This window comes from Onychostoma macrolepis, chromosome 06 (assembly GCF_012432095.1).
Source record: "Onychostoma macrolepis isolate SWU-2019 chromosome 06, ASM1243209v1, whole genome shotgun sequence".
NCBI classification, from domain to species: Eukaryota; Metazoa; Chordata; class Actinopteri; order Cypriniformes; family Cyprinidae; genus Onychostoma; species Onychostoma macrolepis.
Genome location: NC_081160.1, coordinates 18,832,972 through 18,855,039, shown reverse-complemented (window position 1 = coordinate 18,855,039; position 22,068 = coordinate 18,832,972). Strand labels below are relative to the sequence as shown.

The 22,068-nt window shown below is 36.1% G+C and overlaps 2 protein-coding genes across 4 annotated transcripts in view; one reads left to right on the top strand and one right to left on the bottom strand.

Moving 5' to 3' along the window:
• Positions 1-8,016, top strand: part of raver2 (ribonucleoprotein, PTB-binding 2) — an 83,027-nt gene extending 75,011 nt beyond the window's left edge. The window contains exons 12-16 of one of the 2 annotated variants that reach the window (XM_058779056.1): positions 40-141; positions 441-563; positions 1,879-2,082; positions 4,344-4,506; positions 5,089-8,016. In XM_058779056.1, the coding sequence (XP_058635039.1) occupies positions 40-141; positions 441-563; positions 1,879-2,082; positions 4,344-4,481 (567 nt within the window). In that variant the 3' untranslated portion in view covers positions 4,482-4,506; positions 5,089-8,016. Of the gene's footprint in view, positions 1-39; positions 142-440; positions 564-1,878; positions 2,083-4,343 lie in introns of both variants that reach the window. The other variant, XM_058779055.1, reaches the window with a different exon arrangement.
• Positions 8,017-8,348: 332 nt separating this feature from the next.
• Positions 8,349-22,068, bottom strand: part of jak1 (Janus kinase 1) — a 35,807-nt gene continuing 22,087 nt past the window's right edge. For both annotated transcript variants that reach the window (XM_058779054.1, XM_058779053.1), the window contains exons 12-24: positions 21,148-21,297; positions 20,755-20,842; positions 19,637-19,764; positions 17,486-17,621; positions 15,777-15,928; positions 15,523-15,673; positions 14,592-14,680; positions 14,287-14,479; positions 14,063-14,187; positions 12,162-12,334; positions 11,869-11,986; positions 10,455-10,565; positions 8,349-9,467 (exon numbers count right to left, since the gene is read on the bottom strand). In XM_058779054.1, the coding sequence (XP_058635037.1) occupies positions 9,366-9,467; positions 10,455-10,565; positions 11,869-11,986; positions 12,162-12,334; positions 14,063-14,187; positions 14,287-14,479; positions 14,592-14,680; positions 15,523-15,673; positions 15,777-15,928; positions 17,486-17,621; positions 19,637-19,764; positions 20,755-20,842; positions 21,148-21,297 (1,716 nt within the window). In that variant the 3' untranslated portion in view covers positions 8,349-9,365. The remainder of the gene's footprint in view (positions 9,468-10,454; positions 10,566-11,868; positions 11,987-12,161; positions 12,335-14,062; positions 14,188-14,286; positions 14,480-14,591; positions 14,681-15,522; positions 15,674-15,776; positions 15,929-17,485; positions 17,622-19,636; positions 19,765-20,754; positions 20,843-21,147; positions 21,298-22,068) is intronic.

Below are 22,068 nucleotides of genomic sequence, written 5' to 3'. Positions count from 1 at the left end.
TATTTTATTCTGTTTCATTGGTTCTGTTCTGTGTGACAGGAGGCCATGCAGCAGTGGTACCAACACTACCAAGCACAGACCTACGGCAACACTAGCCAAGAGACGGCTGCAGTTACTGAATGCACAAAAGAGCAACCTCAGGTAAGTACACACATACACACACACATGCACGTACTTTCACACATATGGCAATGTGACCATTGTACATTGTATCCCTCAAAAATAAACATCAGAAGGCCATGAACATACAAATATGTTGGTAAATTATTTAAATATTAACGTTGTAGGGGATACTTAAAGTAAATATTTTAGGTCGAAGGGGTTCTGCTGACAAAAAAAAAAAGTGGGAATCACTTAGGGGATAGAAAATGTAATGAAAAACAATAGAAGTCAATGGAAAGTCCCCACCATGATAACAAATGTGTTTGTGTGTGTCACAGGTGGTGGTCACCTCCTCATACGGAGACTACAGTTCCTACATGCATGCTGTCAGTCAGTACTATTCTCAGACGCAGATGAGCCAGACAGCTGCTCAAGTCTACCAGCACCGAGATGTCAGCAAGGTACTGTGTACACACACACACACACACACACACACACACACACAGAAACACATCATGCTTAATCATGCTCACTTTACAGTGAACATTAACTATCTCAAAATCCACATTGAAAGGGGATTATACTGTGCAGAAATACACGTATACTGCAACAGAAATGCTAAACAGTTAACATACTGGCCAAACATCTCACACTCTCTGGAGGTAGTGAATACTCCAGTCATCATACTTCTGACAGCTGTCAGAAAAGTCAAATGCCTGGACTTCCATTGTGTCTAAGTGTCTCGAGGCTGACATGGCACCTCTCTATGACAGGTCACTCTGTGACTTACTGCCGATCGTTCGTACCGTCACAGACCAAAATAGATGAGAAATTAGACTTTGATTTCTCTGTAGGCATAAACAGTATGCAAACTGTATGCATTTAGCAACACAAAAATCTATACTGATTGCATGTTTTCTTTGCATATTACAGGATGCATATTAAACCAAAAAAGATAAGCTTTTACTCATGGTCTTTTTAAGATGTAATCCACTACTATTAAAACATTTGGGGTCTGTAAGATTTTTTTTTTTCTTTTTTTTTTTTTAAGATGTCTCATATGCATTTATTTGATAGAAATGCAATAAAAACAGCAATATTGTGAACTATTATTACAATTTAAAAGAAGAGTTTTCTCTTTGAATATATTTTGAAATGTAATTTAGTCCTGTGATGCAAAGGTGATTTTGATCCAAAGTGTCACATGATCCTTCAGAAATCATTCTGATATGCTGATTTGGTGCTCAAGAAAAATTATCATGAATTTCAGAACGCCTTTACTTTAATAGGCAGCAGTACTTGAGCTGCATGAACTCCATTGTTCATTATCACAAATTTGCTTATTTGATTAATGGCCTAGTGCTGATTCCTAATTACGTCTTCATTTTAACACATTTCTTTTTATAACATGCATATAAAATACTGCTAGCTAATTTATGTCCTGGCTTTATGGCCTGTATACACACAGGTTGCGTTAGAAGTAAGCTCATGTTTGTGTGTTGGTGGCATTTGTTTGGGGTGTTTGAGCTTATGTAAATGTGGTGGCAGGTGGTGTTACAGGTCAGACACACATTCCTCACTCAGTCTCATGACACTCTCAGGACATGAGATCCTGCTGAAAACACTCCATCACTCCTCAGCACAGCAGCTGGGCCAGTGTGTGTGCGTGTGTGTGTGTGAGAGAGGAGAGATCTGTAATCTGAATAGTGTGTGTGTTGCATATGGAGAGATACAGTGTAAGTGTATGTATAAATGTTTGATGGTGTCTCTCTGTAGGAGGTGGAGGTGGTGAAGACCCCCTTGAGTGGGCCTCTGCACACCTCTCTGAATGGCACTGCTCAGACCCTGCTGCCCACCTACAGTGCCCTACCCATCATGCCTGGCTTCATCACACCGACGCACACGCAGACACACGCGCCCAGTCCTGCCGCACACACACCCGCCGCAGCCACGGCCACCGACTGGAACAACTACTATTATGTGAGTGTCTTTCCATATAAAGTGTGTGTATTATTGTGTGTGAGAGGAAGAGAAGTGAAACAAACCACATTACATGTGATGAATTAGACACCTGAAAGATAACGTGTGTTTAAGTTCCAGGGGGGAAAAAAATCAAATTTCATTTGAAAAGGTTTAGGCGTGATCACATTAGTGAAATTTTGTGGGCAAAAAAAGTCCGTTGTCCATTATCAATAGTGTGGCAATGCACGAAACATGCAAAATGCTTACTGAGACGTCACTTCCAAACTAAACAGCTAATAAATGCAGCAAATAAGTTTGTTCAAAACTAGAATCTGATGAGAAATCCACATGGGCAGTAAATGTTATGAACTGTGGGGCCTACAATAAGGTTCCCTTCAGTTGTGCTCAATAAATATGGGTTTAAAAACGGCCAATTAAATCTGTGAGTGAGGCAGAAATGGGTTTCCATAGTACAGTAAGAAATATAATTAGTTAATTATAATTTTATATTTTCAAATTGTGACTTACCTCACAATGTGACTTTATATTTCACAATTGTGACTTCAAATCTCACAAATACAACTGTTTCATATAATTTAGACTTTATAACCCACAATGTGACTATATTCAGAATTGTAACTTTATATCTCACAATGTTACTTAAAATTTTCACGATAGCCATAAAATATTTGCGAATAAGCACCGTTGAGTCGAAGAGAACAAAATCATCACTTCCTGATAAACTGGCACTAAATATAACTAAAAAAAGTAGAAGCCACTGAACATAATAATTTTCATATATAATAAATTACTTGCACCTCAGAGCGAGCAGATGCAACACAATAATGCTGTAATTTTTTTCGGAGGTGGATGCTGCTGTTTGGGAACGCAGTCGTGTTAATACATTTCTGAGAAGCAATTATACAGAAATTCTTTGATGACAGACTTTGCTCGCGCATTTAAGAAAAACCATAAGCATTTCAGATGCTATGCAATGAGATCGGTCCGCTGGTTAGTCAGCTTATGCCGTCCCAGAGCGCAAAGTCACATGATTTTTTTGATGCGCCTAGAGGAATTTATTCGTAAAATGCGTTTCCATCTCCCATTATTCGTAGTAACCAATTTCCGCACAAGTCAAAAACCACCTCAAGCGAGTATGAAAAACTTTTTAGCAAATTAAGGGCCCCCCCCCCACATCACTCGTTTCTGATGCGATACTTCAAAATGCGCACAAAAACAAGGTGATGGAAAGTAACACAGCTAGTGTGACTTTATATCTCACAATGTGACAATGTGTTTCTTGTAACTTTATAATTCATGATTTTATTCGTGATTTTATTTCTTATTTTAAACTTTAGCTCACAAATGACGTTTTTACTCCGAGGCAAAAAGGGTTTTCGTAGATCACAGCCTCATAAAGTGGCAATAGTTATTTATCATTGCTAACCATAAAGCGTTTCGTCACAAAAAGTTTTGAAATGATAAATAAAAACATTGATAACCTATGAGTGCAAAATGTCTAGTAATGGCCTTAAATATTAAATATCATTGCAACACCACCAGTATTATTTTGCGTTGTGTTTTGTGCCAAGAAGAATTGTTAGGTAAGTTTGATAAGGTCATTAAAAGTGTACGCAATTAAATATCAAGCACCATTTCAGTCAAAAATGGTGCAAACATGATATTTTACATTCATAAAGGCAAAATTTATATAGATTTTTTTATAAACACTGTTAAAAAAAAATAAATATCTATATCTATATATATATATATATATATATATATATAAACAAATAGAACAATATATGGAATGATATTTAGAATGATAGATAGGTCAACTGAATACATATGGGGTGGGGGTGGGTGTGGGTGGAGGGGTGGGGGGGGGGGATGTGTGTGTGTGTGTGTGTTTCTGCTCTACTTGATGGTGAAGAAACTAGCAGGATTCTGGCAGTAACTTTATTCTTCAATTGGAAGTAGAAGAGTGACACATTGAGAGAAAAACACCTCTAACTGCGCTTCTGATTCAACAATGGGCGCTTTATCGTAGTGCAAGAGTCAGAGAAAATTCCTCAGACGTGTGTGTGGGCTGAGGGAGACGGCGTCAGTCATTTACTGTATGGAACGCAAAAAAGCCGTCACTCATTTACTGTATGCCACTCAAACTCAAGCATACGGTGAACAATGAGTCACGTACATCAACATCACCATCAAACAGGTGAAATCATTCTAATCACTATAATCACTTCTGTTATAATCAACCGCGCTTTCTTTCCTAGAGTCAGGCTAGAGGACAGAAGCGAGAATACCCCACACTGCCCACACAGGAAGTGACATCAGAGGGGCCGTATGTGGGCCAGCACTCACAGGGTCTTGGGGGCCAGTACGCCGACTACTTCAAGAAGAAGAGGATCTAACTCGCACTCGCTCTCACTGCTCTCTGTATGTTGCCGTTGTCATGTCCAGGCCTTAACTTTTAGTCGATAACTGATATTTATGAAAAGATTGTACATTTTATTGTGCGTTCCTCTTCTGTGGATGTGGGTACTGTTGTTATTTCTGTCCGACGCCAGGCAGGACCTCTTAAGATTGGGACTCTGTCCCAAATGATGAGTTAAGATAATTGATATTTCTCTTTTTCTGCCTTTTTACCTCTCTCCCAGGCGGGACGCACCATTCCACTCGAGAGGTGGGGGGGGGGGATTTCCATGTCCGTGTCCGTGTTTTACTGTACAAAAGGTTAAGGGCTGATAAAGATTGAGCTACACTCAGAGAATAACAGTTTTCAAAGATGTTTTTTTTTTTCTGACAGGGTAGGGCATAGCCAATGTATATTGTATATTCTGCTAAATGAGTGTATTTTTTACTGTGTACAGACATTAGGAATATTATTAATATTAATGTCTTGCTTAATGTGTCACTGTTTATCTTGACTATCGATTTCACTTTCCAAAGTGTACGGAAAACGCGTGTTTGAGGATTAATCTTTAACGTGTGTCTCTGTACATACTGCTGTATCTGTAGGAACGATCAGCCATTCTGAAAACTGCAGGAGCCTTAAAACACGGCGCTCAGAGAAGACATGGCTAAGGCAATAACCTCTACCTTCTCTGGAGAAACTACCCCCACATACGTCAAGGTGACTTTTTCCCCCAGTTGTCAGTGGGGTGACCTCCGAACAACGTTCAGCTACAATGCTGCCAGTGGTTGCTTTTTAATAACAGTATCAGTAATAATAATACATTAGTATAGTAGTAGTAATAATCTGCTGGAAGGATGTCAAGGGTTGGAGTGGTTATGTATAGGATAAAACAGCCTTGATGCAAACACCCACATGGTAATAATCTAACATAAAGCCTTTATATGGATATTAGTGGTCTGTTATTCTGTGGTTTAATCTCTTTACTTCTTTAAAAGAGAGAGTATGTATTTTGGTGATTTTACGCTGCAAAAAAAAAAAAAAATCCCGTTTTTAATTCATATCAGTCTTTTTTTATTTTTGCTAAAATATATGTTAAAAAAGATTAATATACACTAAAGGCAAAATATGTGAGATATTAAAATAATCAATGTTGGAAGATTAGTATTTTGTCATGTTGCGTGGCAGATTTTTTTTTGGTCTTTATGGTCTTAATTTAGATACTTAAAACAAGTGACACAAATCTCCCAATGGGACAAATAAAGTCTTAAAGAGATAGTTCACCAAATTTAAAATTCTTTTTTTATTTACTCATCTTCATGTTGTTCGAAACCATTGCAACCCAACAGAAGGTGTGTGTACGTGCGTTTGTATATATACACACACCTTGATATACCTATGCTTTTGTCATTTATTATTTCTATGAATATACATAGAATTGAAAAAAAAAAGAAAATTAAGTAAAACTGAAAAATAAAGATATTATATATATGTATATGTACTGTCAAACGATTAATCATGATTAATCGTATCCAAAATAAGTTTTTGTTTACATAATATATGTGTGGGTGCGGTGTATATTTATTATGTATATATAAATACACATGCATGTATGTATATATTTCAGAAAAATAAGTTATGGTCATATATTAAATATATTTATAATATAAATTATATGAATATAGACATGTAAATATTACTATTAATGTATATATTATTAAAATGTATACTGTATGTGTGTATTTATATATACATAATTATGCAAACAAAAACTTTTATTTTGTATGCGATTAATCATTTGACAGCACTAACATATATATAAAATCTTTCTTTTTCAGTTTATTTTTCCTCTAATACTTTATTTGAATGAGAATGTTAATAGTTGTAAGTTTGAGTTACTGATAACAACACTGCTCTATACAAAGTCAGCGAGGTCTAATTTTGTTTTGGACCCCATTGACATTTATTGTGTATATGTATATATATATATATATATATATATATATATAAAATTTTTACACAATTCGGTTTGTAACAAAGGGGTGAGTAAATGATTAAAAATGATGTTTCATTTTTGAATGAACTATCCCTTTTACTTTGCACTGAGCTTGTTTTAAGCATGTTTAGATATTATTAGTGGTAAATAAGACAGTCATTAAGAATTGGATTTTTTGCAGTACACTGTGTTGGTTGCAGTCTGCCAGCAGATTGTCATAAAAGGAGCCGTTGTTTGGCTTTGCTACCACATAGCACATACAGGCGTTTGCCTGGTGCGTTCATCCGTTTATGATTAAGGCTGTGTGCCTTTTTTTCTACTCTTTTGAAGCGATAGTCTCTTGGTTGTTCCCTTTCTGAAAGCCATTCTTTCACCTCCACAACAGACTGACAACACATTTGAGGAGGAGCCTGTTATTGCGTCCTATTTTGTTTTATGACAAGTATAAAGACAATCCCAAATTTACATCGGTACCTGAGGCTCTGCGTCCCACTTTTAGCACAAAATCACCATTTATAAACACAGAGGCCTTTTTTTCCAGGAAACGCTAAAAAACAAGGTTAAGAACAAAATGTTAAATGTGAGCATTTTTAGTTTCCCCTTGTTCTGTGTGCACAAGTTCAATTCAAAATCATACCGGTTGTTTCTAAATAATCAGAAATGGGACTTGTGGCAAAATGACACTCTACAGGGATTATAAAGCACATGTACTTCTGGTCACCTTCCCATGAGTCTCCTGTTCTCCAACACTGCTCCAAATCAAGGCGACTCTGACTCTTTTACCTTGAAAAGAGAGGTTTGAGTTGCTAAATAAAGTAAATCATCTCTTTAAAGTGTTCTTGTTTCTGTAGAAAGGTCTGAAGGATGGACAATTGTGCCTATTTTGCATTTATGAACCTTGTATTTCTTACCATTTTTGCTGATGGCCAACAACATACCGATTTTCCCCTTGTATTTCAAGTCGAGACTGTAATGTATCTTTCCGATTCTGCACTTTTACCCCTCTGAATGTCATGAACGTGTACGTGTGCACTTGTATCTCAAAGCTTTGCAATACTAAAGTGTCTCTTATTGATGTAGAAGGTACAGTCACCTGTTCAAACACGCAGGGTTATCAACACTATTGTGCTTTGTACACATATTGCAGCCTGTTTTTAGTTTAAAAGGTTGTAGTTTCTTCTTTTTTTTTTCCACCTTGAATTAAGATTTTGCAATATTTTATAATCCAAACTCTATTGATATTGCTTTACTGTGAATAAGCTATTTTTAGAGACGGTGGAATTTAAGCATGCGTATACTCCTGCAATACAAGAAAAAAAAAACTTTTTTCCTCTTATTTTTTTCAGTAGATGTTTTCAACGCTTTTGAGTATTTAACAGCAACAAAAAAAATATTGTATTTATTTTATGTGAACTTATGTACATTTTACCCTGTTGGATACAATTTTGTTGTCATTCTTTTTGAGGAAAATAGGTTTGGGTTTCATTTTGAGCAGATGGAATTGTTTTGCATTCCACATTAAAGGACAGGAAAATTATGTCTCTCATTGCTTTTTTTCCTCTGACCATTCTCAAATCCATTGTGGCCACCGTGGAGGCGTAGATATGAACGCAGGGACGTGCATTTCACAATTCCTTCAGTGCAAAACCACATGACACTTCCACCTGGGAGATGAATCATTTTCCCTTTTCAGGAACCATGTGTGAGGATTAACCATAATCTGATGGGAATTAGTGCGTCTTTGAATATTTAGTCTTCTTTTAGCTATATGAACAACAGCTAAGGCTTTTAAGATGCTAAACTAATTTCTACGTTCACACACTGATCCTTTTCTTTACTGTCAGCCTCCGTCTTGTAGACAATGACAAATATGTTGCATTTTTTTAATCGCTTTTTAATTCCATTTTAATAAAAAAAAGGAACAGATAAAATACTAAGTTCTTTTTCTGGACTGGTTAATTCAGTTTCTGAAAGTTAGCAAGTCTGGAATATAATTTGCACAAAATCAGAATATTTTTAATATATTTTTTTTTTTTTGATATTTCATAAGCTGTGCTGCCCCCTAGTGCCCATTTTAGGCATTTCATTAAACCCATTCTCTCAGAATCATCTTCAGTTTTTCCGTGGCAAATGTGAAGCTCAGAGAGGAAGTACAGTTATAAGAATGTGGCAGCATAGTGCATCTTGACCGGCGCATGCTGCTTCAAAGTCCTCCGGTAATCCAGCACGCTTGGAATTTTCCAAGGCAGGCAAAACTACAGTCTTAGCATACTTTGCTCGTCAATAGTCTCAAGAGAAGGGGTGCAATCCACTCGACATTCTCTCATCAAAGCTCCAAACTGTAGACCACATATGTCAATTACATTCTGACACATTCCTCGTCTTCCAAAGAACAAGGGGGTTCAGTCTCTGTCGTTGCATATGCCGCACGATGGGCAGAATCCATACAGTGCATGCTGTAATGCACCTTGGGAAATTATGGGTTATTCATACATGCATCGTGGTGGCTTGCTGAGGTACAGTATGAAGCTGAGAGTGTCACGAGACAAAATTCACCATTTTGCAACCAATTTTGCATTTGAACTTGAAGAGAAAAATGAGCGACTCGAGACTGGCAGTTACATATTTGCATATTCAGAGAGAAGCCGGACAGTATCTACTGTCCGCTTCAGTGGTTCTAGCGGTTTCTTTTTGGCTATTTCAAAAGGTCTGCAGTTTATCTCTAAGTTTATAATGTGAGGGAAGGAGAGTATATTGAAAGAGTGCTACACTGCAGAGTTTTTTTTTTTTGTTTTTTTTTTCTTCTAGGGATGCAGGGGATTTTGTCTCTCTGGGACTTCCTCTTTCAAAAGAGGTGGAGTCTGTGTGCCAATCTTATTTCCAGAGTTACTGATTGTCAATCATCTTCTGAAAGTCGGCAATCAGGCCTTTGAAGTCGATCCGTTTTTCAGGTGTCCCCTCCCAGCATCTCCTCATCAGGCTGTACAACTGTCAAAACACGAAAGATTACAATCAGACACAAGCCCTGGAGCGCAGCTCATACCTGCTGTTTAATCATCTAACCCTGAACCATCATAAAAGAAACGTGTGATTCTGCAATTCATAAAGCAGGACATATCCTATGGCAGGATTTACAACCAAGGCATGGCTGCAAGAGGTTTTGGAAAATTGCAAAAGCGAAAATATGTAAACTAAAAAAAATACAAATATTAATTTAAAGAACGTGTTTTAAAGTAAAAAATTTACATTTAAATAAATTTAAAACATGTAAATAGATGAAAAAAGGCAACAACACATTAACACAATTTATGCAAATAAATGAAATTTAAGAATTATGTTTGCTCAAAGATAAAAGACCTATTCCCACGTACGGCACACTGTCAGTTACCGGTCGCAAATGAGAAGTTTGACAGTTTGTAAAAGTCTTGACAGTTAAAAACATCTCTACATCTAATGGAAGTCTATGAGGCAACGGTTGCTCCTAAGACTTTCTGTTGCATGTGTGGGTGGGGCCTAAAATTCCTTCGAATTCTCTATCATTACTTAAGATCTCAGAGGTCACTTTAAGTAAAATATTATCACACCAGTATGATCTGTAACATACACTCGTACCATTCAAACGTTTGAGGATCATTTTTATGTTTTTGAGATCTTGTATTTGATAAATATAATTTATTATTTAATAAAACTTTAATCCTGTGATGACAAAGTTTAATTTTCAGCAGTCATTACTCCAGTCTTCAGTGCCACATGATCCTCAGAAATCATTCTAATATGCTGATTTGATGCTCAAGAAACATTTCTTATTATCAATGTTTAAAACTGTTGTGCTGCTTAATATTTTTGCAGAAATCATGATACAAATTTGATATAGCCTTGCTAAATATATTTCCACCCCCCCCCAAAAAAAATCTTACTGACCCTAAACGGTAATATAAATACACACCATTTAGTTTTAGTAAAGCTATGCATTACCCTGTCTGAGCAGCCGTCTGGTTTTGGAAGTCTCTTTCCCTCCTCCAGGACTTTGACCAATCGTGTAACAGTCATCTGGCCATGTGTTGGACCAATCATCTTAAGGAACACCTGTGGGGGTGGAGAAAAGTGGGGTCACAGGCCTGATTTACAATTAAGCGCCGAGGTATTAAACGTTCATCCACGTCTCCTCTAGTAAACCACCTCTAATGCTTTCAGTGCGCGAGGAAGCATTACATTGTGCGTCTGCATTGTGTACAATGTGAAAATTGGACAAATCCCTCAATAACAACATTTCCTCCAAAAGTGGCACACAGAAAAAAAAGTGGGGATTGGTGTGCAGACGTCTACCGCAGCCGTTGGGTAAGACATCTGCCACTGTGGGCACAGACTGGCACCATCTGCCATGTTCTCAGAAACAGACAGAAGAACCAGACTCATCAGCACCTCCTAAACAAGGGCTTCTTTCAGCCTACAGAAATGAATATGGGCTTCGCAAACAATTCTGTATTACCCGCCTCCTGCTGCTTATAATCAAACACTGAAGTAGAAATGCAATCAAAAGTAAAATACTTGCATGAGGTGATATTTACATAACACATTTGCATAAAACATAACAGCTGCACTTAGAACAGACTTGTGTAATTATTCTTGTGGTATTACTGATATTTGTGGTGTTATGTTAATCCTCCTGTGCTGTTTTTTTCTCCCATATTTCTTTTAACGTATACCTTATTTTCATTTATTTATCCTTTTATTCAATTTTTACTTCTTTTTAAACCTTTTAATCATTACTATTTTTTTTATTTTTGTTAAAAGCACTTTGAATTAGCACTGTGTCATATGTGCTAAATAAAACTTGCCTTGCCTACTAACAGGAAGCTCTGCTGTTATTGTGATAAAACATTTTATTTGATTCCATAGTTACTATAGTTACTAAACTAAAACCATAAAAACATTTTCATTATATGAATTAAAAATACATTTTAAATGAAATAGCTTTCTCGTTTTCATTTATAACGTGATGTACTATAATAACAACTTTATAGACATTTAAAAACAACAAAAACTAATAAAAATGAAAAAAAAAAAAAATTTGTACAACCTTTACTAAAATTAACCTGAAAGCAGAAAATATAAATATATTATAATAGTATATTCTATTGTACTATCTCAATGATCCTAAAATAACACTGTTTGATACCCAACCAAGAAAATCAAGATACTAAATTAAGAAACGAATTAAAGAGGGATTCCAAACTACTGTGCTATTGGGGGACTTGTGATGGCCATCATGTGATGGCCCATTTATCATTTCAGGTTTCCAACATGTGTTCATATGCAATTTACATCACCCATGTTGGGACTTTTGGGCTTTTGGGACAGGGCTAAAAACATCGGACTGGCCACTTACCGACATAGGGCTGCATGAGGCATCACAGTATGTGAGAAGCTCATACATGGTCACTCCAAAAGACCAGATGTCAGACGCCTTGTAGAATTTGCAGTGGATCAGGCACTCTGGAGCATACCTGGGAAAATGAAGAAAAGAATCATTACAAAGTGGATTACCCAAAGGGAATTTCACAATTAAATGCAATAATGGATACACAATAATGGACCAATGCACATGGTTCATATTAGATTTAATGGAGATCTAGGTTAATGTACTTGGTCATTGCAGGGCCTCTAATGAGTGATTCTTACCAGAACACTGGACTGTCCAGATCATCTTTCACAGTGTAATAACCCTCATTATCCTTAATGCTTTTGGTCAGGCCGAAGTCTCCGATTTTTACCGTGTTTTCATTCTCCACCAGAACATTCCGGGCCGCCAGGTCTCTGTGGATGTAGTTGCAAGAGCCCAGGTAGTCCATGCCCTGGAGTTAGAGGTCAGAAAACGGCAAAGGTGAGCATAATGTTACAGCGCGGGTCTGTATTTCAAACAGAACATATGGGCTCAGGAACCACAAAGGATCACTGCAAGCAGCTGTTGTTATTGTTGGTCTCCGAGTACAAGGCCATGAGGACAACAAACAAGCAGAGCAAAAATAAGCAATGCAGAAAGCAACTGTTGACAAAATGGATACAATATTTATGAACCAACGTATCACTGAGTATCGCTTATATGCATTATGAGAAAATATATGATATACGATGTATATTTTTTTTACATGAGAAAATAATACTTTTATTTAGCTAGGACACATTAAATTGAACTAAAAGGACAGTAAAGCCTTACATTGTTCAAAAATATCTATTTTAAATAAATGCTGCTCTTCTGAATTAAAGGTTACGATCTGTGTCTTTGGTATCTGCTGTGTTGTGTTGTTTCTCCTCCTCGTTCTTTCTGGTCTCTGATTGGGTGTATGATCGCCATTGGCGGTTCAGACGAGGCGTGATCTTTATAAGGACACCGCCGGCATTCAACGGGGAGCTCATTGTTGGTTTGGTCGCGTTTGGGTTGAGAGCTCCTGGATCCGTCCACCGGCCGATGATCAAATTTGTGAAACTCGAATGAAGTGTAAAACCTGTTGATCACGTTCATTTGCTCTAAAACATTATGTTTTAAGAACGTAGGGGTGTCCTGCCCATTTATTTTGGCTGATTCGTTTGGGTTTTGTTTTCCGTTAGGTAGTTAGGGTAGTAATTAATTTCATTGTTCAATTAGGTTATTTATTGTTTCCTTCCTATTCTTTCTCGATTGGTTTTGTTTGTTGTTTTGGCCTTTGGACACCCCGAAGAGATGCTCTCTATTGTCACTTGCTGTTTTTTTTTTTTTTTTAATAATCCTAATTCACCCTCTCTGACTAATACTGTGTACTTGTTTGATTATCGACCGAAGTGATTTGGAGATCTAGGATTCCATCACCACAACCCAGTTGTATTACACCCTGTTTAGAGTCTATTTTTACTACCCCTAAGCGCGGGACGTAACATTAAAAAATAATATGTTTCTTGAGCATAAAATCAGCATATTAGAATGATTTCAGTAAGATCATGTGATTCTGAAGAGTAATGGCTGCTGAGGAATCAAAGGAATTTATTACATATTAAAATATATTACATTAAAATGTTTTTCTTTTTTATTATTTTTAATTATAATAACATTTCACAATACCTTTTTACTGTATTTTTGATCAAATAAATGCAGCCTAAGAGAATTCTTTAAAAACTCTTACCAAACCCAATAACTCATAATTTGATTGCAATTGAAACTTACACACTATTATTGTCACTGCATTAATGCAAATTAAATTTATTTGATCAAATGGCATGCATTTTGCATTAAAGTGAATGTTTTACTATCTGACAAGTTACAGGCTGTTTTACTTTAATGTAAGTCCAGTCTTTTTTTATTGGTTGTGCCATTTTCTTGTATTAAAGCACATTAATGAATAGAGCCCTGTTTTCTTTTGCTCTAGTGTGAACAGACCTTTTGTTTGATTATTTCTGTTTTGTTATTTTTGTTGTTGTTTTTTCCATTAAATATTTGTTTCCGTGTGTGTGTGTGTGTGTGTGTGTGCGTTTAGGGGTAAAAACACCAAAAAGTGTCACTATTTTGGATAACTACTGAAGCATCATAAAACATTCAAATATGATGTTACCTGGCAGATCTGTACAGCATAGTTGAGCAGGGTTTTAAGGTCTATGTGAGCTTTGTTTCTGGGGAGGTATTCCTTCAGACTGCCTGCCGGCAAAAACTCCATGATGAGCTTAATGGATCTCCCACCTTAAAACAAAAACAAGATTCACTCAACAAACTCGTGCATTTGGCACCAAATGCCATTACAGTGTTATATTATTCATGATGTTCAGATTTATGGTTTACCTTCTTCATGGCAGATGCCCTTATATTTGACAATGTTCTCGTGGTAAAGTTCTCTCAAGATGTGAATCTCACGCCACAGGTTACTGCTCTGCTCTTCTCGGTTCTCCGGCTTTAGAGATTTCACGGCCACCAGCTCTCCGGTCCGATCTCCCCGCGGATCATACCTGCACAACTCCACCTTTCCAAAATGCCCCTGAAAACACAAGAATGTACTTCAGTCCAACCAGCAGATGGTCAGAGAAACGATAAGTAGTTTGTTCTTGATGAGTTTAAGGACACAACACACACACAGAAGGAGAAAATACCTCTCCAAGATCTCTGATCTTTTTGAGGAACCTCTTCTCAAACACTGTAGGGTCCACCTCTAGCATGGGAACAGGTTGAATGGAAGGATCTAGAGAGAAAACATTAAAGAGGACGTTTAATAGAAAACGGAGTAAACTTTAATAGTACATAGAGAACAGTCAATCCTAACAGAGGTACAGTAGCAAAAACTCTACTGTAAAACTCTAAAGTAGAGTAGAAATAGTCATATAAGCCTAACTATAACTGATCTACATTACCGTTCAAATGTTTGGGGTCTGTAATGATGTTTATAATATTTTTGAAAGAAATCTCTTATGCTCAGCAATGCTGCATTTACTTAATCATAAATAGGGTATAACAATAATACTGTGAAATATTATTATAATTTAAAAGAAGTTTTAATTTCAATACTGCATATTTTCAAATGTAATTTTTTCCTGTGATGGAAAAGTAGAATTTTCAGCAGCCATTACTCAAGTCTACAGTGTTACATATATTTTTTAGAACTCTTTAAAGAATAGAAAGTTTAAAAAGAACTTGACTATTTTTTTTGTAACGTTATAATGTCTCTTTATAATGTCTTTTTGTAACATTATAATCTGTTTATGTCTTCACTGTCAATTTTGATAAGTTTAATGTGTCTTTACTAAACAAAAGCATTATTTCTTAAAAAAACAAAGCAAAACATACTGACCCCAATCTTTTGAACAATAGCGTAAGTGAAAGAAACCTTGACAAACATTGAAAATGGACTTCAGGGGTAAAACATGTTTAGTACTTTTAGCAAGATGATTGTAGCATTTGATTACTAACCACAAGAGGTCAGTATGGAGAATAAGGAAGGAAATAAATGTATAATTTTGGTACATTTTTAATAACTAATCTAGTGTTCATCTTTGTCAGCTGTTTATGTCGATTCATTTTCCTTACTCTGTTTCTCCACAGTGTCAATGTCTCTAACGATGGCCCTGAAGAAGAGTCTCTGGCGAGGGTCGTAGGTCATACAGTGGGTCATGAGTTTGGCCAGCTCCTCACAGTCAGGTGTGGCCAACTGACACTGCGCTGCATAAAACCTCTCCTTCTGCTCAGAGAGATGACAAACAAGAAAAATGCATCATTTATCAGCACAGTAAAGATCATGTTTACATATACACGTGTCTATCAGTGTACGTGTATGCTGTTACCTCTGTGAGCTTTTTGTCTTTGAGAGGTATCTCTCCGTTGTAACAGATCTCCCACAGAGTTGTCCCAAAGCCCCACTTATCCGCTGCTATGCTCAGATTAGCCGTGTCCTGTACACACTCGGGAGCAATCCAAGGAATCCTGCCCACACACTCTGTAGACACACACAAAGCAAATTATCATGCATGAACATCATGCTACACAGGATTGTGTTAAATTAAGTAACTTAAAACTAACAAACCACCAAGCTGGATTTTATTTGGTAAATAAACCTCATTTTAGGGGATTTCCACAACCATTTCCTCATTCAAACACACACTGTAGTTTCAACAATCATCTTTCCTGTCATCTTTACAAGCTACTATGTCTTTTAAAAGGGCATTTCATCTAACACGTGATCTCTCTGCTCAACTCAATCCCTCTCTGTGCCCCTTTCATTCCCCTCTCTCGAGCACGCACACCACCACCCCAAAAAAAACACAACCAGTCTTTCCTGTAACAGTCCCTGGCACACAGCAAACAAAGAGCTTTTCTGGTTTCTAAAAGTGCTTCAGGGATCTGAGCTGGATCTCAGCCAACAAAATTCCTGTCAGTTATCTTTTCCGGGCAGTCCATTTTCACAGTCCAATAGAGCTCAATTATTAGATACACCACACTGACTCAGATGCATTTATCCTGGATAGACACTCAATAATAGTTGAGATTTTACCCATATAACTCTTTCTATATACAATATTATTATAAATGCATATATAGTACAAAATCTCCCAACCTCACGTGGGCAGTAATATAAATATTTAAATTAATATTAGTTCATTTAAGTTCATTTACTTAAAATTATGTATTCATATTTATAAAATATTTATTTATTGTAGCAAACGCTATGTTAAAATAAAATTACAATAACTATAAAATCTTTCAGATTAATATCTAATCTTCTAGATATTACATACAGCATTAATAAGTAGGGCTGTAACGTCCCAGTCGATTAGTCGATTAATTGGTCGATACGGTCTGGTTCGACCAAAATTCTGATTGGTCGATTTTTTGCCGCGCTCATTTCATCAGGTGGAAAGCACTAATTGCTAATGGGGGTGTTTTCTGCTCTTGTTTGTTTAATAAATATTCTTTTTTTATTAAAGTGGATGCGCCTTTTGTGTTTATTAAGAGTAGAAGCTTTAAGTCTATTCGTGTCTCAGCCGCAAAGCTGAGCTCTTATGTTCAGCCTCGCTCTGTGCGAGCTGCGCAGAGCGGCTGAAATGATAGTGTCTGACAGTTATACTTATAACATATGACAAAAATAATTTTCTAAATTATGTTGCACATTCCTCAAAAGTTCTTGTGATATCACTAGTTGACAACATAGTACTGTTTTCAGAAATCACAGGCTATGATATTGCGCAGGTGCACGTGATGCACCGCTGTCAGAGACAACAGACTCGTGTGTCAGACTCATTTCAGTGCAAAATAATTAGGTCAAAAACAATTTAATATACTGCAAATAGCCTATTAGTTTTTTATGTTTATTTATAATTAATTTAGGCAGACAACAAGGCTACCAAGTACTGAGCACAGTGCGCATCTAATTAATGTAACGTATGATTTTCTTTTCTCCACAACGTCATTTTTAGTCGAAAGTTTCAGGACTTCAGTCGACCAATGTTTGAATGTTTATAGTGTGTTAATAAGGTGGTCATAATGAATCTCTCACCTTCTCTGCTAAGGACAGTAATAGGTATGCCGGGGTCACTCAGCTTGATGAAAGGTCCTCCCTCTCCATCCAGACCATCTCGAGCCACCAGAATGTTCTTACTGCACACATATCCATGAACCAGCTTCTTGTCCTCCTACAGGATACACACAGCAGTCACATTATTCACATTTTACAATAACTTTTATTGATATGTTACACTATGTTGCTTAACAGATCAAATTTGATATATTTACAAGTTCAAATATGAATAAATGTGAAAATATTAATACACCAAATATGATACAAAATACGGTAGACAGTAAAATTGTGAAATATTACAATTTAAAACACTTCTAGTTTTCTATTTTAAGCTATTTTGTAAATGTAATTTATTCCAGTTATGGCAACGCTGAATTTTTCAGCAGCAATTACTCCAGTCTTTAATGCTGATTTGGTGCTCGAGAAAACATGCTGGAATTTTTTTAAGGAGTATTGGACAAATAGAAATTTCAAAAGAACATTGTTGTTCTTATTGTTTAAAATAGAAATATTTTTGTAAAATTATAAAATGCCATTACTATCAATTTAGATCAAAAAGTAATTACTTTCAAAAATCGTACTGACCAGAACCTTTTGAATCGCAGTGTATTTTATACTTGTTTCATTTTGTTGACATATTAGACTTAATGGTTTTTACGGAGGGGATCTCTTTTTAGCACTCTATAAATCAGAAAATGCTGACAACAGCATTTTTAGGAATAAAATGTTGTATAAAACCAGGCAAATTATGTGTGAAAAACCTTCAGAATATTGATAGGAATAAATCTAAAGTTTGGTGCATCTGTTACTGAAGTGGAGATTTTTGGCTCGGTACAGTAGATTTTGATCTCATTTTGAGAAAACGGTCTTTGAAGATATGTACTGTAATTGAAATCAGACACAAATACAGTGTGTGCAGAATTATAAGGCAAGTTGATCTTCTGGTCATATTTTTTTTCCAAGAACATTTTACCAATTCCAAACCACATCAATCTTAATAACTACTATTGATTTTGTATTTAATAATTTATAAGTGATATATAATTGTCCATGAAGGCTGATAGTCAGAAACTCCTTATTTCAGGTGTGCAGAATTATTAGGCAGGTTTTCCTTTACAGATAAAATGAGCCAAAAAAGAGATTGAACTCAAGAATAAAAGTTAAAAAATATATTAAATGCCTATGAGAAGGATGCAATACTAATGCAATAATAGAATTAGCAAAGTTAAGGCATGACCATTGGGCAGTGAAATGCTCATTGGGTCAGCAAGGTCAGAAAAAACAGGTGGAGAGGAAAAGACACATGTTAACTGCAAAAGAATTAAGAATTAAGGTGAAGAATTAGGTGAGAAACCATCAGGAACCATTTAGTCTCCAGCACCATCATTTTCCAGAACTGCAACCTTCCTGGAGTCTCCAGAATTACAAGGTGTCAGGTTCTCAGAGACTTTGCTTGGGTAAAATATTCTTTAAAATGGCCCTCACTTAATAAGAATAACATGCTGAAGTGTTGTGAAATACATGAAGACTGATTTTGTATAGGATTTATGGACAGATAAGTTGTGAGTGACTCTTGAAGGACCAGCATCACATCCTCTTGTGCCACTGTTTGAAGAATTTATCTTCCAGAATCTGTCAGTAAGTTTTGGGAGCTCATTTTAGTTCATCTCCTATCCTGAAAAGTCTGTCTTGCAGGATTGATTAAAAATGAGCTCCTAAAACTTACTGCCAGATTCTGGAAGATAAATTCTTCAAACTGTGGCACAAGAGGATGTGATGCTGGTCCTTCAAGAGTAAATAAATAGTTACTAAGATTTATGTGGTTTGGAATTGGTAAAATGTTCTTGGAAAAAAAATATGACCAGAATATCAACTTGCCTAATAATTCTGCACACACTGTAGATAAAGTGCTATATTAGAAACAATTCAAAGTGTATTTTGCATGTTTTCTTTCCACTAGTCTGAAAAAATACTTCATGTAAAGCCAAAAAGCCCAAAATCTAAAAATTGACAAGTGCATTTAAAAAAAAAAAAAAAAAAAAAAAGTGTCTGTAGTTTTGCCTGTAGTGTCTTGCCTAAAGATTGAGAAGGCAAGGTTTTGTGCATTTGTTTTTGTGTTTGTTTCTTTACCAGATAGCTGAGGGCACTAGCCAACTGTTTGGCAACCTGGAACTTCCAAGCGGTGGTGAGAGGCATGCTCTGTCTGCGCATGAACAGATCCAGAGGACCATACTGAACAAACTCCTCAACCATGATATCTAAAAAAGAGAGAGGTACATGGTATTTTATGCAAATGAGCACCGTTATCAAATTCTCTTTCTCTCCGACATAAACACGGTTCCTGCTCGCATATGCAAATTCTTCTTTGCAAACACGCAGACACACCCATCGCGTGCACATAGGCAGTTATCCTCAAGAGTATTTAGGTTTGTTGCTCAATGGACCAGGAAGTGTGGTTTGCAATTAAATACCTAACCTGCAGGCTTTGCTTAACAATCGAATGGAGCTTTGTGTTTGTTTGCAGCTTCCTCCTCACAAAAATAGCATTTATGAAACATTTACACACCACAGAAGCATAAAGCCAAAATTTTATCCAGTTAGACTCAGTTCTATGTTAATATTTTCTCATTTAACACTACGCTCCTACCAAAGCAATGTCAACAAGGAAATGTTTTAATTGTTTTCTCTTGGAAATATAACACTGCCAGTGTACCAGATCTACATGCTCAGGCGGAGAATGACAGTGTCTATGTTCTCATTGTAAATAAATAAATTACTTTTGCACCAGTGACTACGATTGCTGATTACAATTCAATAAGCGGAATAAAAAAGAATGACCTATTTCTCATACTTGTCATGCAAAACCGTAACAGAACAGAATAAAAGAAAACCAAAAATTCTAGTTCTAAGACCTTGTCTTTAAGATTTGTGTCCTCTGTCTGGAAACAGATGTCAATTACTTAAGGCTAGAATACACCAAACAACTTTTGCCCAGATTTACAGTGTGTTCGAAACCATGTGAAAGTCTGGTAGTGATGTCCAATTTTTTAACTATTTACATCAATATGTATGATGCCTCTCACAAACACACTACAGCACAACAGACATTTAAAAGTCATGTCATGTATTCCAGCCTTTTTTAAAAGACATCCATTCACTGTCAATATCACTAGATGAAGCAATAAATGTGGCAGGTTGAAGGCCAAACTAGCTATACACTAAAGACAAGTTAAGAGTGGGGTACTTACTCTCCTGATGGCGAACACACACTCCGTACAGCAGGGCGATGTGTTTATGAGAGATCTGGCGCATCATGCTAGCGGTCTCAAAGAAAGCCTGAGAGGAGACAGAGAAAGACATACTTTTAACAATTTAAAAAGTAACCACACAAATGAAAGAATACTGGGAGTTGAGATAATGTGGAAAATTCAATTCAAATCCCCTCATGGTTCATTACAGTTGAAAATGACCACAATTAGGTTTCCATTTATTCGTTAAGCATGGGCTTTTATCCAAATCAACTTACAAATGATGACGACTGTCAGGAGATGGTAATGTTACAACAGCTGAAATCAATAATCTTGTTTGCTAAACTTCATTTAGACACGAGCAAGCCATGTAATTCCACATGTGCGTCTTACCAGAGAGATATCTCGATGTCCAGAGCCCAACACTTTCAAGACCACTTTCATCTCCTGTGAGTATCCTCCCATGTCATCATCATCCTCACTCTTCAGCTTTAGAACACCAGCATAGATGTTGGTCCTCGTGCCCCGACCCAAATGCTCACCCTGAATAAAAACCACAATGTCATGTTAACACATGAGTAAGCAATTTTTAGTCAATTTCAGAGACAAACCCTTCACGGTAAACCAATAGTGAAACATCTTACTCATAGTTTTCAAACTAAAGTGCATTTTGTAAGATTGTAAGAACCTGATCCTTGCTGATGTAATGTGTGAGTGATTCAAATGAAAATGGCGACTACAAAGAAAACATCTGTTACAACATACACTATTGTTCAAGGGTTGGTAAGATCTCTTAAAATGATTTTGAAAAAATAAATAAATACAAAAAAATAAAAAGTCATGCTCACCAAGGCTGCATTTATTTGAGCAAAAATAGTTATATTGTGAAATATTTTTAATTTAATATATTATAAATTGTAATTTATTCCTGTGATGAAAATGCTGAATTTTCAGCAGCCATCCTTCAGAAATCATTGTAATATGTTGATTTGGTACTCAAGAAACATTTCTTATTATCAAACTTGAAAATTTTGTGTTTAAATCATAGGGTTTTTTTCAACTTGACTTTTCATCAATTTTATTAATTCATGCTAAAAATATTAATTTCTTTAAAAAAAAAAAAATCTTACAGGCCTTTCATTTTTGAACTGTAGTGTATAATAGCTTATGTGTCATATGTCTATATACTTGAATAAAAGTATCATAAAAAAAATAGTTCCATGGCCAGTACATTTTCACACCCTTTTACGAATGTGTACAGTAGATTTTTGACCATTTCTGTATTTAATTTTATTTCTTAAAAGCATGCCATGC